At 35.8% G+C, this 16190-nt stretch overlaps 1 protein-coding gene across 5 annotated transcripts in view; it reads left to right on the top strand.

The window, feature by feature from the left end:
* VRK2 (VRK serine/threonine kinase 2) overlaps positions 1-16190 on the top strand; it is a 99627-nt gene that overhangs the window by 71237 nt on the left and 12200 nt on the right. For 4 of the 5 annotated variants that reach the window (XM_068986465.1, XM_068986475.1, XM_068986497.1 and 1 more), the window contains exons 9-12: positions 4693-4813; positions 7406-7464; positions 11412-11578; positions 15104-15202. In XM_068986465.1, coding sequence (XP_068842566.1) covers positions 4693-4813; positions 7406-7464; positions 11412-11578; positions 15104-15202 — 446 coding nt within the window. The remainder of the gene's footprint in view (positions 1-4692; positions 4814-7405; positions 7465-11411; positions 11579-15103; positions 15203-16190) is intronic. The other variant, XM_068986482.1, reaches the window with a different exon arrangement.

The raw sequence follows: 16190 nt of genomic DNA, 5'->3' as shown, positions 1-16190 counted from the left end.
GATATATTCAGTATCAAGGAAAGAACTATATTGCATGCTTTTAAATTTTTTTGCCAATTGCTACAGTTTATGAAATCCAAGTCTTGTGTTATTTCCTGCATGGCTGCATTTCACTCTAATATGGCACTCCAACTTACAAAATATATGTGAGATAAACTGCAAATGTGTTTTCATGCTACCAAACTTGGGGGAATGACATGGTTTACACAATATTTAACTTCCTAAACAATAATTCAAAAAAGGGAACCCATTTTTCAATTATAAGATATTAAGGTAAACCTTCAAGTTACTATTGAATCTACTAGTAGTCAGAAAAACATACTGTTGATTTTTATTTTTAAGTAAATTTCACTGCTATAAATACTCCTTGGTTGATGTATAAATAAATTTTAATGAAGGCACTATTCCCTCTATGTGGCATAACCCAATTTTGACATTTAGAGAAGACTTTCAAAGTCTTGGCATAGATCTTAAACTGTTTGGTTGGGTTAAGAATACACATTGGCCAAATGTAAGGTACCTTTACTCTGTTGAATAACTTCTCCTGAGATCACACAGTAGTGTCTCATCAAAAACTAAGGCTTAAGATTTAAAAGGTACTGAAGAAATGAGATACCTGATTTTATTTATTTGAAGTGTGACACATTGCATTCTACTTTCCTAATATCCTAATTGCATTAAATTGGAGCCACCTTACAGTTCCCTAGCTCTTTATATATCTGAATTGGGAAAACTACTAAATAACATAGGTTAAAAAATAAATAAAAAATAACATAGGTTACTAGTTAGCAAAACAAGAGTAACCTTTAAATTTGTTCTGCAGATAGTCACGATTCACTTCTCAGGTGAGCATCTTACTCAGATGTTTTCTGCTTTCCTATTGTCATTTCTGAATATATAAACTAGTATTTTGAGCAATTAAACCCTGTTTGCTTAAGGTAGAAGTTTTCAGGTTCATTTTATTATTTCCTACAAAAACTTGTTTTTCCTCCTACTTTATAATGTTACTCTGCATAAGAAAAAAACTGTTGTCTATACAGAAAACATGTTAGGCAAATAATCAGATTCATTTGGGGATTAACACTGATATTTTTCTTTTTCTCCCAATTCTTTGATTCCATTTGGTGAATCTCACCCAGATAATTTTACTGCAGTTTATCTTCATAGTAAGGACCAGTTCTCCAGTGTGATTTCTTTGTTGTTTCTGTTCCAGCTTGGAAGAACCATTTAACACTTATAAATTAATGTTTTAATTAGACAGTCTTTTTCATCAGAATGAAGTAGTTTTAAACAAATAGTTTCATGAAAGGTTGGTTGCATGAAAAATTTTGATAGTGCTGCAGTTTAGACCTCAGGATCTGCTGCTTATTTCTTCCTTGCTAGTACACCTGTCTTTGGTCAGTATATCTTTTGGTGTTTTAAGTTAAAATGCCTGCTTCAAATACTTCACTAACTGTAGAAGCAGTATATATAAGGTTGTCTAAATGGTGTTAAAACTAACAAGGGAGGCAAAGTAATTGGCAGATTTGAGTGTTGGCTCTAGATTCTGAACGCTTTGGATTTCAGTGCAGAGCTCTGTGAATTTTTGCTCTGTGATACTGAGCAAGTTGTTTAACCTCTCTGAGGCTCTATTTTCTTATTTGTCAACAGGGTTAATGATACTTACCTCATGTTATTGTTAGGATGATTAAATAAGATAAAAGCAGTTAGAGTGTCTGGCACAGTAGCAGCTTCATAAATCACATGGATTGTTTTTATTTTAATTATGTATTCTAGTGTCAGCTGTTTCTGGTATCTGCTTTCTAGGGAAATAGAATTCAAGTCCCACTGCACCTGTGCATTTTTTTGGGGGGGTTTCTCTTGGCAATAATCTTTTAGAAATGTTGAGCAACTGAGAACACCACCATATTAAAAAGCAAAGAAAAAATTGGATGCTAAATTATATTTAGAAAGTGACATGAGAATGTAGAAGAAAAATATTAACAACTAAATTTTCCTATATTTCTAAGCAGTAATACCATAAGTAAAAGTATGACTTTACATATAGGAAATATACATGAAAATATGCAGTTAATGATTATATTAACTATAAGTATACCTGATAAACTTTATGTATTATAATAAATTATACAGAAATACAAATTATACAGAAATAAAATAATCCATAACATATGTTTCAGCTTTCAAGTTAAAAAATATTTTCATAGTTGGACATTGTCTTCTTCAGCTGTGATCAACTCTTGTTTTTTAATTTTCAGCATTTTGTTGTCAGATATACAGGAAATAACAGAATAATACAGTAAATATCCAAATATTCGATTCCTAGATTTAACAGATATTATATTATCTATCTTTTGTTTAAATTACATCTACATTAAATTTAGATATATGGCCAATTTACTGTGTTAATTACATACCCACTCATAGATGCTAATATTGTCATCCAAAATATTTTAATTAATTTAACCAGTGTTAAAATTGCTCTTCTGTATGTAGTAGATGGAGAGAGAACATAGTCGTTGGTACAGTCTTAGAGTTTAGATTCTCAAATAAACACATCACACTTTGCAGTTTGTTTCCCTGAGAGGAAGTTTCAGGGAGAGGTGTGTGCTTGGAAGCATTTTTAATCCTTTCATCTCACTGTTCAATGGTGGGAAAGAGTTACTGTAGAATTTTTTCTTTAACATTACGTGTATATCTGTAGAACTTAGTGGAAACAGTGGTAAAACATTTACCTAACCATAGTTATTAATGTATATATGTAGTAAAAGTAAATAAAAGTTTGAAAAATGTTGATGCCATAGTTTAATTAGGTAAGACTGAACTATACTAGTGAAGTAAAGTTAATTCTCAAAGGGCTATTTCAGATGAAGACCAGTTTATGAAAGATTGGCTTTAGGAATCTAAATGACTTGTCATTACTTACAGCTTCATATCAATTAATCCCTCAGTTGGAGGGTTGGGGGAAATGGCTGGAAATGTTCATTCGATTTTAATTCTGGTTGTTTTTCCTCAGAGGGTCTCTTGTGTGTAGCCTATATTGTCCAAACAGGTGCCAGAATATAATTTTTTGAAAATTAGAGGATGTGAATTTTTTTAAGTGGTAGTAATCAGAAATTGCCATAATGGAAAAGGGACTTGTGAACACATCTGTACAAATGGAACCATTCCATTATTAATGGGAGATTTATTACTGAAGAAATCACTGCAAAACAGCATGGTAGAGATTGTGTTTTTATTTTAATAGGGGAGCCAAGTCTTGCATTAGGACATTGTTGAAGCTGTGCAGAAAGGAAATGATACCCATGGGACTGTCGCATTCTACTCGATTGAAGGGCCTTTAATAATCCAGTACTCTAATAGCAGTTAAGATAGAGTATGTGTGAGAGCTAATCTTGTCTTCTGCTTTTATAATAACTTATGTATGGTGACCAAAAGTAGTTATGGTGTGCTAGCAACATTGTTCTTAGTAGACGACTTTTAAAATTAAAAACTGAGTTTACTGAGTGACTTTTCAGAGTATATTTAATGAAAGATAATAAAACAGGATACCTGTTTACAGCAGGTTTAGCAGCCATGAATTACACTTAGGAGATTTTATATCCCTACACAGGTGAACATTCAAGTCATGGTAGAAATCTAAGCCAACCTATTGTTTTATAATAATTTGGAATGGTTATAAAAATGAGTTTATTTTGTGGGACTTTGTTAATGTTTTGATCATTATTTCAGTAATTTTTTTACATTTTGATATTTTAGTAGATTTCATTGTCCTTCTTTTGAAATCAGCTACTTAAAAAAAACACATAAAATTATCATGAAATTAGTCTGTCATTTAGTAATTTTACATAAATGATATTTACAGTGACCTCAATGTATTCTTTTACTGTATTTTTTAATGAAAAGCCATCTTATATTAAATTCTGGAAGCCTCTATTTTGCTTTAAAATCTACTTCCCACCACCTCCACCTTCACCCTTCATGCACTCTATTGCTTTACCTTTTTTTTTTTTTTTTCAGGATGTTTGACCAGAGTCTCACCATAGCACTGCTTATATCTAAAATCATATTTGTAAAATTCTAGATCCGTGTACCCACAAAACAGAAGGCATTTTTTTTTCCTGTACTGTCATTTAATTGAAAAGTCTTAAGAAAGACTTTTAATACTGCACACTAGATGGCAGTTTTGTCATATTCTTCCACTTTCAAAGGCTACTAGTATGAGTGGAACAGGAAAGGCCATCAATGTTTAGTCTGCACTCGAAGGGTCTCTGCATGACCAATGCAGACCCCATGGACTTCCTGGAACATATGTTAGCAATTTAGCTGCAGACATTTATTTCTTTGTTTTACTGCTTGGCTCTTTGAGAAAGTGTTGGTGCCAGGTTATGGGTTGTCTGGATCATGTCAGAGGCCATGGAGATCAAGTTCATGTGACAGGCCAGACTAAGGAAGGATGAAGTTGGAGGAGGTGAGGAAACTGACCCTTACTTTCAACAGCAACAAGTCACTGCCTGTCTGTGGACTGGGGCCAAATGCCTGGGCGTTTAAGCTTTTCTCCAGCTGAACAAACAAAACACATCGCCCATTTGGCTTTTTCATATTTCATCAGTGGTAGTTCATTCAGTGATTTCTCTATTTCTCAAAACTTGCTTATCCCTCATCTTTCTGTCTTAATGCTTATTCCTATAGCCCTGTCCAGACGAAGTGACCTTGAGATCCTCGGCTACTGCCTGCTGCGGTGGTTATGTGGGAGACTGCCCTGGGAAAGGAGCCTGCAGGACCCTGTAGCTGTCCAAGCTGCGAAAACAAAGTACATATTTTCAAGTATTCCATCATTTACAACACCAGGGCTGAAAGGATACACTAAAGCAAGTTAATATCCCAGAAAAGGCTGCCACTCAACTAACATGATAGCCAAAGCAAATTTCTTACATTTGAAAAATATGTTAAAAAAACCAAACAGCTTACAAACATACACTCCGTTAAGCTAACACCTATGAAATCACATGTATTGAGTTGTAATACAAAATATAAAGTGAAATATTTGTTACTTCACAGGGTGTTTTCCGAAGCTTAGATTCTAGGTGGTGGTATTTTCAAGGAAGAGTATTTTCAAATTATCATTGTACAAGTACATGGAGTTAGTGTGAGCTTGGTAGCTTGGTGTGATTGATATTAACTGTGCAAAGCAACTGTGTGAAGTGGGACAAACAAGACTTATTTTTTTAAGTGAGAAGAACATACTTCTTTTTAATCCTGTGTTTTGGGAGGAAGAGAGTTCTGTTTCTTAAGGAAGAAACAAACAAAATTTGTATATGAAATGTTTATCCAAGAGATCATTTTGCAGCCACATATACATTTATAATATTCCACATTCAGTTTTTATCACCTAAACTCTTATTAGCATGAGAATTAGATTAGACTAAGAGCAGAGTGGGTTACTCTTTTACTGTTTTTCTCACTTTTTTCTTAGGCCTTTTGATCAGGCCTAAGAAAAAGTCAATTGCTTATAACACAGCATAGTCAATTTTTCATTATGTACCAAGATATTCTCAATAGTAGTTATGTACAGATGTAATATCACGATTGGAAAAAGCTGCTGTATTTTAAATAAGACAAGTCACAACAGAAGTTTACAGAAGGGGTAACTAATCTGTAGAAATCAGTCTTTCAAATTCAGTGTGACATCAGTTCTTAACAGAGAGGGAAGCTAACCCGCAGACAGAGAGTAGTACAGATTACATTTGTAAATACTGACATATATTGTAAGATATATCTCTCCACTTCAGTCTTGATCATTCTAGTCCCTTACCCCAACTAACATGTTTGTATGTCAGCATTAGAACGATCTCATCAGTTATTTACTGCAGTGACTGATGTGTCCATCTAACCCTCAGGTAACTAATGCTCTTCAATATATGAGTCAGGGTCAAAGCACAGTAATGGGCACATGTAAGCAGTCTTGGTTTCCAATTTCTCACCTCAGTTTATCTAACTTAAATAAAATGCTTTATTTTAAAAACTAGCATATTAATTCTAATGATAATATATATGTTTTTCTTTTCACAAGACTTACAGATATTCACAGACTTATAGATATTCACAGACTTACAGATATTTGTTTTGGTCTTTTATCAATATGCATATATAGATGTGTTCATTGCAGATCTCTTTAATGAATATGCCTGCATGTATATATTTGAAGGTAATAGAGTATCATATAAATAATAAAACATAATACTAATAAACATAATCCCCATTTATATTTTTAGGTCCCTTGCCTCTGTTAATATATTTATTTTGGCCTGATTAATAGCATAAACCTATTGACCAGTAAAGCTAGTATTATGAAGTTTATAATTAAGGCATATATATGTATATTAATAAGATATATATTCAATTATGATATAAATTGTTCAAACTTCTTATATAGTACATAATCATAATTTATTCAATTTGCTGAGAAGGCATAACACTGAATTTCCCAGTAAGGGCAGGCTTGCATATTCAACCATATTACTGTATCTCCCTTCCATCCTTTATGTTCCTGACATCAGGTAATATTAGATCAGTACATTTACTGTTGCAGTTGTGCCTATGCCTGAGTTTGTGAATCATTCATATCAGTAATTTTAATTGAGTGTTTATGTATTTGTGGCTGAAGCAACTTAAGAGATTTGTACTTGTTCAGTCTAAAACACTGAAAAGTCTTAGAATAATGGGTTTTGGGGGAGTTATTTCTTGTTATTCTGTTTAATCTTGTGCTTCATTGCTCACTTCTGTGTTCAATTCTTTGTGACCCCGCAAAGATTGTAGGCCGCCAGGCTCCTCTGTCCATGGGGATTCTCCAGGAAAGAATACTGGAGTGGGTTGCCATGCCCTCCTCCAGGGTATCTTCCCAACCCAGAGACTGAACCCAGATCTCCCACATTGCAGATGGATTCTTTACCGTCTGAGCCACCAGGGATAGCATAGCATAAAACAACTGCCCAGTGAAGAACAATATACGTAAAAAGGAAATAATTTACCCCTTCCCAGTTGTAAATACAGAAGGAAAAATATCTTGAAAATCCAGGTAAAATTGTTTCACATATCTTTTTCTTGAGGTTTTTACAAAAAAAAACATGTATCCCTACTGCTACCTTTGCATATACAGACCTTGTATTAAAGCATTTATACTGTATTTCTATGTTTAGTTTCTAGGTGATTGATATAAAATTGATCAGTGAGATTTAGGGATGTCCTCTGTCCACTTACCCTCTTATCCTGTACAGGTGGGTAGGAAAAAAAGTATGGAAAGTCATCCTATTAGTGACCTATCAGCAAGTTTTGTTTTTTGATCAAAACAGCATGTCAGAGGATTGCAAACAAATTCACTGTGCCTAACTCTCCTTTGTTTCAGTCTGTTGGATGAGCTCCCCGAGTCGGTACTTCAATGGGCTCCTTCCGGAAGCAGCTGCCGTGAGTCAAATGATAACTTCTATCTCCCCCTGTAGGATTTCCAGGTCACTGCATGTGTCACTCGTCACTTTTTCTGCACCCAATCCCCTTCCCACAGTGGTGGGAAGAAACCCCCCCCCCTCCCGCCCGGGTTCCAAATAGGTTGCTAGAGAAGAGAACTTCTAGATCCTCTTTTCATTAGGACACAAGAATGCTGCAAGAACTTGCTCAGGGAGGGTTCTCAGCTTTGCTGATGGCACTGCTTTCTTTCAGATGTATGTTTGGGAAATTGTGCACAAGTTCAATGGTCTACTATATCTGGTATTTCTAGAGTGGACTTTCTGGTTTTGTTTCTCTGAAGATAAAGTTGATCTAAGGAAAGACTGCTTTCAATTAATCATTTAAAAAAGCAAACTATTAAACATTTGAATGCTGTTTAGACCTGGATTATAGTCTGACCCAGCAACCCGAAAAAGAATTTTTTTTGGTTTGGCAAGGCATATGACCTGGGGATTCAGAGTATATTTCATTAAACGGGTTTCTCTTTCATGTTAGTATAGACTGTTTTGGAATTCTTTAATTGGTAGTGCTGTCAGTAAAAATAGCAAGGCGATTCAGAATTATCCAAGTGCTGCATGGCACATTGTTCAGCCCCAATTTAACAGCCGAGTTAGATTGCCTCACAGAACAGAGCCTGCTTCTGCTGTCCGGTTTGCTTTCTTTCTGAGACGATAAGCAGAGTGAATCTTGATCTCTATTTGTATCGGGCAGTTTCAGTTAGCTTTTAGCTGACTTATGAAAGCAAATATGTACACTGACTGTCTAGAGAAGGTCAAATAGTATCAGTTTCCACATGAGAGTTTGAAAGTAGAGTTAAATCATTTTAAACTTATACTTACAGCCCTTCTTTGACCAGAAACCAGAATTTTAATTTCCATAGGAAACAAATAAACCAGTCATGCTTTCCCACTTGCATTTCCCAAGTCCTGTAAGTCTGCCCTGTATGAGTCTTACTGCTTCTTCACTCTCTGTAGTCCCTTTCCTTCTGTTGGAGCAAGGCAAATGGGACAATAGTATTCTCATTGGTGGGGATGGGCTGCAAGATGAAAGCTTTTTGTTTATGTAACTTCACTGAGTAACTCAGTTAATATGCCAGTATTCATTTTTGGCTAATATTCTTATTTGCATTTTTACCAAATCGTGCAGCTTTCATTTTACTCAATAAGACAGCAAAATGAGAGATGAAATGTTAAAAAAAAATTTTTAAATTGTGTATCTGTCTTTTATTGTCCCTCCTGCCTAAAAAATAAACTGTTGAGTTTAGGATTAGAAAAGAAAGCCCAGGTGACCTGAATCATACACAATAAATGCTTATGGACCAGTGTGTGTTCTGGGACACTGCTGTTGCTAGAGATGAGATTTGAATGATGAGAAAAGGGAGGAGGAGTGCCAGGCTCCTCTTTTTCAGTACAAACCATTTGTTTGAGTCTATAGTGTTATTTTATAAAATGCAGATTTCTATTTTTAAAGCATAAAATGTTGAAACGTTATGATTAACTGAAAGTCTCAAGTTGTTTGTGCTTAGGAGAGTGGGTATTACTAGCATGAAAATTAATCTGATTTACAAAAGATTTGCTACTAAGACATTTTATGATATAAAATAGCTGAGAAGTTTGCAGCATGCGTGTCCCACTCAGTGAAATAATAATAGTTTCAAAAGTTTCTGTCTCTTGAAATGATAGCAATGATACTTAATATTTCACTAGCTTAAAAAGCAGATGATTCAAGAATATCATAATTTCATACTACTCAAAGCATTTGTTTTATAGCTCTGGAAATATGCTAGTAAATTAAAAGGTGTACCTAATATAATAAATCTAGATCTTGAAACGCTAACATTTAAAACCAGTACTATATCACAAACGTCTGAGCATCAGGTTTATCATAATAAATTCATAACAGAGGTGGCTCGTCTCTTTTTCTTCCTCTCCTACCTCATGGTACCTCATTTTTTTAAAGCCCAGACCCACAAAGGCTTTCCAGCACAGCTGCAGTCAACTGGTAGAGCACCAGGAGTCTTCCGTTGTCTTCTAACAGTGATTTGTGAACACTATGCATGTTCACATATTCAGCTCTCTTCTCTATTTGGGATATTCTGGTTAATAGAATTGTAGGGCTTCCCTGGTAGCTCAGCTGGGAAAGAATCCGCCTGCAATTCAGGAAACCCTGGTTCAATTCCTGTGTCAGGAAGATTCCCTGGAGGAGGGCTTGGGAACCCAGTCCAGTATTCTTTCCTGAAGAATCCCCATGGACAGAGGAGCCTGGCAGGCTATAGTCCATGGGGACTCAAAGAGTCACACATGACTGAGCGACTAAGCACAGCATACCAAACCAGGCTTACCAATTTTAAACAAAGAACAGCAGAATATTTACATTAATATTTATATTAAAACGGTAGTGAATATAATTTAATCTTTTTTTGTTTTATTCATCTCTTCAAGAATCGGATGCCCCCTAAAGGGCTTCTGGAAACATGAGATAAAACTTTGATGAAGCTGTAGCACTTGCTAGTTATAGATCCTGGTTAAGGAAATGGTAGGTAACAGAATTTTGACATCTTATACATTCCAGAGGAAAAAAGGAGGTTGCAGAATTGCGTCAGTTTCCAAAAGGTCAAAAAAACCAAACTCTGTAGCCAAGAGTTTTCAGTTTAGCCATAGTAGCCTTATGCTCCTAGAAAATAGTTGTGGACAATACAGTGTAAAATGGTCACTCTCTGACATTCCTTGGGGGGAGAGATGATGACTATTCCTTTTCGAATTTTTCCCTGTAGGGAGTGATACCCAGTGTCTCTGCAGTTCCCTACTTGAAAGGAGGTAGACCTGGAGGGGAGCAAAATTTTAGGCAGTTACTTCTTCCAACTCACAAAGCTTTCCCACCATAGGATATAAACAACTTAGTGAGAAAGTAAGAGCTCCTTGTGTCTGGGTTAGTAATAAGTTTTTGAAGAGGAAAGCCTTGTAAAAACTAGTTTATGGAGTATAAACATTTTTGAACAAATGAAAACATGCCAGTTTTTAGCTAGTGTATGGTATTATCACTTACTTGTATCTCAGATTGAACCTCCACCTGAAGCAAAAATGCAAACTACATTTGTTTTACAGTGGTTTTATTTGTCGTTTTGGTTATGGATTCTGTTCATGCTTAATGTATTTAAAAGTTTGTAGTTTGCAGCTTTTTTTCTTGTGGGGAGATCACTACACCATTCTGGGGAAGAGAAGAAATAAAAGATGGCAGCTTCTCCTCCTCGTGCTCTAAATCAGAAAGATTATGCTGTGATTGCACTGGTCTAGATTGGTATGGGAGACCTGATATCGTCAAATTCTAAAGTCAGTCATGGCTAAAACCGTAGAATTCAAGGTCATTTCTAAATGTATGTACTGTTGTAATCTCAAAGTCAAAGCCTTAATTAAAATTTTCAGTGATTTTTCTTTTTTCCTTTAAGGAGGTGTATAGTAAGTCTTCCTAACTGAATTTTTAAAACTTCAAAAAAACTTATTTTTAACTGAATTTTGAAAACTTTAGGGAAAAAGTATGAAGCATGGCTAGTCTATTATTCATGTAATTCTTAGTAGTTGCACCCCATAAATTCAAATCACTAGCTATAATTTTTAAATGGCTTCCTTTGATGAGTGAATTACAAACTGTATCAACACAGATATGTAAATAAAAGCCCACCTGTTTCTCCATCTTGTCAAATTTGTAGGTCACTGTATGTCAGTCAAGTTTGGATATCATTTAAAAAGTGCTTTACATTGAGTTGTTCATTCTTAGTTTCTTCATAGAGGATGTATGTGTACACATGCACATTCTTGTGTAAGAGAAAAACAGCTGAGATTTTGAGAATATAGTAGTCTTGACTTTTGCCTATTATGAATGACATATTAAAAAAACTTAATGCTTCACAGGTGAAATAGCCCAGTATTTGGTATGTGCTCATAATTTAGCATATGATGAAAAGCCAGACTATCAAATGCTCAAGAAAATTCTGAACCCAAGTGGAATACCTTTAGGACCACTGGAGTTTTGCACTAAAGGAGAGAGCTTAAGTATGCATGCTCCAAACAATCAAAAGGTAAGTAACATTTCCTGCAATCCAGTGATGACCTTCTGTGAAGCTCATCTACCAAATGAAGTTGTTTTAGGTGTCAGAATGAGTCTGACAGTCCTGTTTCTTACTTATAATTTCTAATTCCTTTATTCCCTAACTGAGCTCCAAGAAATTTTCTTGAAGGTCCCTTTGACTTGTCTTTTAGAGAAAAATAGAACCTGTGTGCCCCATTGTGTATTATTAAACAAATAAATCAGTCACTAATATCATAGAGATAGGACTAGAGTAAGATATTAAAGGCTAATCCAACTTTATTCATGAAAAATCTTTTTTTTTTTTTCCTGTTTTCCTTCAGATTTTCTTTAGTCATCCCTCTGCTCTTGCTTACTCGTTCGGCCATAATTTGGTGGTAATAATACTATTCTTAGATTTTACCAGGTCATTTGTATGTGCTGATATTTCAATCTGTAAAAACAATTTTTAAAATAAGTTATTTTTTAAAGTTTTGCCTTCCACTTTATCTTCCAACTGACTCCCTCACAGCAGCGCTAAAAATTAAAAAAAGAATTAGAACTGGAAGGAACACAAAAGAATTAAAACTTGAAACATATTTTAAGAGGATGAGGGAAACCTGAGACTGCTATCAACATTACTGGACAGGCAGCTAGATGTTCAGCCCTGCCGTGACACTGCTCATATGCAAAAAAATATGGGGAGGGCTTTGTTTCCTGATGCATGTACACTGGGATAGGGTCAGGATGCTATGCATTTTTAATATTTCTTCTGAACTTTGGATCATCATAAGTGTTCACAAGCCAAGAATGCAAGATGCAAGCTAATGTGACTGATAGGCTGCTCGATGAATGGTGAGTCAAGTATCAGTGCACAGATGGTTCTGATTTGCTGAATTTTGTAGCTGCTGCAACTGAAGACATAAAATATCCTTCTAGTCATAAATTAGCTCTTTGGAAGCAAAACCTTGGCACCAGAGCTTTACAACCTTCAATTAGTAGGGAAAGAAGTATTTGAATGACTGTGGTATTGACATCTGTAGGCCTGCATAGTAATCATTCCTAATAGAAGAGAATATCTGTTTGAGGAGGTTTTGCATGGCTAATTAACTACCAGTGAGAATATGTAATTTTTTCATGATCTCCTGATTGTCACCTTTCTCTCATGATACAATTACATTTTATTGTAGCAAGTGCCTCACAAACCAATTGTCAGCACTATTTACGTATTGCAGAAGGCAGAACAAAAGTTCATGTTTAATAAAAAGCCACTGGATTTTGATCTTGGTAATTACTGAGACTTATTTTAACAGTTTTATTGACTTTGGGGTTTTTATCACTTTTGCAACAAAACAAAGAGCCATTTCCTTGACATAGTATTTCCCTTGCAATAATGGTCACCACTTAATCTACACTAATTTAAGTAGATTTTTTCCTTTTTTGTAGTTTTTCAGTTTCATAAACTTAATTGAAATATAAAAGAAGCCATTTAAAAAACTGATAGCTATATCCTCTGATATAAAATTTTAATTATTATCCACCAGAATTTTCAGTTTCATCAAATTCAGTGGTTTGCTGTGAAACCATTTTTTATATGCAGAGATAGAACATAAAACATTTTTTTCCAATGAGCCTCAATCAAATATATTGTATTTCCCTTTTTATTAGAGCATTTTGATTATGAGTAAAAAGAAAACATTAAGAATAATATGGATTCTTAAGACTTTAGTTAATTTCTGTTGGATCAGCCCCAGTATATAGACACTGAGATGAATCAGGATATACTTCATAGCAGATCAATATTTATTGAACATTGACTTTATTTCTCTAGTATTTTGAGAACAGTGGAAACAGTGGCTGACTTTATTTTTCTGAGCTCCAAAATCACTGCAGATGGTGATTGCAGCTATGAAATTAAAAGACACTTACTCCTTGGAAGGAAAGAGAAGACCAGCCTAGACAGCATATTAAAAAGCAGAGACATTACTTTGTCCACAACGGTCCATCTAGTCAAGGCTATGGTTTATCCAGTGGTCATGTATGGATGTGAGAGTTGGACTATAAAGAAAGCTGAGTGCTGAAGAATTGATGCTTTAGAACTGTGGTGTTGTAGAAGACTCTTGAGAGTCCCTTGGACTGCAAGGAGATCCAGCCAGTCCATCCTAAAGCAGATCAGTCCTGGGTGTTCATTGGAGGCACTGCTGTTGAAGCTGGAAGTCCAGTACTTTGGGCATCTGATGCAAAGAGCTGACTCATTTGAAAAGACCCTGATGCTGGGAGGGATTGAGGGCAGGAGGAGAAGGAGACGACAGAGGATGAGATAGTTGGATGGCATCACTGACTCGATCGATATGTGTTTGGGTGGACTCCAGGAGTTGGTGATGGACAGGGAGGACTGGCGTGCTGTGGTTCATGGGGTCACAAAGAATCGGACATGACTGAGCAATTGAACTGAACTGAACTGAATATATTTAATAATTATATATATAGAGTCACCATATGTGACCACACCTGAAGTATCTTTTTATTTTTAAATTGTTTACAGATTTTGAAATGCTGCAAAACCTAGACTTGAAGATGATCAAAAACACAGTATGATAATATAAAATATCTTGAACTCAATTCTCCTGAATGATCAAGTACAGGATAGTTTCCACAGTTCATTGCTTCCATAACAAAAATCATTTTTAAGTCCAGAATGAATATCAATCACATGGCCCAAAATTTCTCTCTTTTTAGACAGAATTCCCTTATTAGCAACTAATAACATTTCTTGTTTTCTATACATGGACCTAATTGTTTAACAGAATAAATAATGAACTCCAGACTTGTGCTTTTTGGACAAAGATTCTTGAAAAAAAGAAGTCAGTAGATCAGGAAACATATATAATTAGATAAACAAAATGTTTCTAATTCAGTCTTCAAATGAAAGTTATGAATATTTAATTTTTAAGTGTTATTTCCCTCAGCTTGCTTTGTGCCTTTTTTTTTATTTTCTAAATATTTATTTTTGGCGGTGTCAGATCTTATTTGTGCCACAAGGAATCTTTGTGGGCTCTTCAGTGGGCTCTTCAGTAGGGCTGCGGGGTTTCTCTCAAGTTGTGTTGTGTGGGCTCCAGAGTGTGTGGACTCTGCGGCATGCAGGCTTTCTAGTTGAGGTACACAGGCTCAGTAGTTGCAGCATGTGGGCTTAGTTCCCCTGAAGACATGTGGGATGTTAGTTTCCTAACCAAGGCTCAGACCCACATTCCCTGCATTGGAAGGGGGAACTACTAACCATTGGATGATCAGGGAGGTCCCAGATGTACCTTTAAATTTAGTAGTTATAACAAAAATGTTTTGGCTAGGTATTGGAAAATAGCATATCACCATAAGAATCTTAGAAACTTATAGCATCTTTTGGGGAAAAAAAAAAAAGGAGGGAATGATTTTTCCAATACTAGGCATCATAAACTGTGCCCTGTAAACTGAGGTGCCTTCTTGAAATCCTCAAATACTATTAATGGAAATAACTAGAAGTAAACTTTTGTTTACTTAGGTCAGGAGGGGCGGCCCTGAGGAGATACCCCTCGTCCAAGGTAAGGAGCAGCAGCTGCACTTTGCTGGAGCAGCCGTGAAGAGATACCCCACATCCAAGGTAAGAGAAACCCAAGTAAGACAGTAAGTGTTGCGAGAAGGCATCAGAGGGCAGACACACTAAAACCATAATCACAGAAAACTAGCGAATCTGATCACACGGACCACAGCCTTGTCTAACTCAATGAAACTAAGCCATGCCCTGTGGGGCCACCCAAGACAGACGGGTCATGGTGGAGAGGTCTGACAGAAAGTGGTTCACTGGAGAAGGGGATGGCAAGCCACTTCAGTATTCTTGCCTTGAGAACCACATGAACAGTATGAAAAGGTAAAATGACAGGATACTGAAAGAGGAACTCCCCAGGTCAGTAAATGCCCAATATGCTACTGGAGATCAGTGGAGAAATAACTCCAGAAAGAATGAAGGGATGGAGCCAAAGCAAAAACAATACCATTTGTAGATGTGACTGGTGATAAAAGCAAGGTCTGATGCTATAAAGAGCAATATTGCATAGGAACCTGGAATGTTAGGTCCATGAATCAAGGCAAATTGGAAGTGGTCAAACAGATGTCAAGAGTGAACATCGACATTTTAGGAATCAGAGAACTAAAATGGACTGGAATGGGTGAATTTAACTTAGATGACCATTATATCTACTACTGTGGGCAGGAATCCCTTAGAAGAAATGGAGTAGCCATCGTGGTCAACAAAAGAGTCTGAAATGCAGGACTTGGATGCAGTCTCAAAAATGACAGAATGATCTCTGTTTGTTTCTAAGGCAAACCATTCAATATCACGGTAATCCAAGCCTATGCCCCAGCCAGTAATGCTGAAGAAGCTGAAGTTGAACAGTTCTATGAAGACCTATAAGACCTTTTAGAACTAACACCCAAAAAAGATGTCCTTTTCATTATAGGGGACTGGAATGCAAAAGTAGGAAGTCAAGAAACACCTGGAGTAACAGGTAAATTTCACCTTGGAGTACAGAGTGAAGCAGGGCAAAGGCTAATAGACTATTGCCAAGAGAATGCACTGCTGATAGCAAACA

This window comes from Capricornis sumatraensis, chromosome 1 (assembly GCF_032405125.1).
Source record: "Capricornis sumatraensis isolate serow.1 chromosome 1, serow.2, whole genome shotgun sequence".
Classification (NCBI taxonomy): domain Eukaryota; kingdom Metazoa; phylum Chordata; class Mammalia; order Artiodactyla; family Bovidae; genus Capricornis; species Capricornis sumatraensis.
The sequence above is the reverse complement of the archived record's forward strand: the minus strand, read 5'-3'. Positions and strand labels throughout refer to the sequence as shown.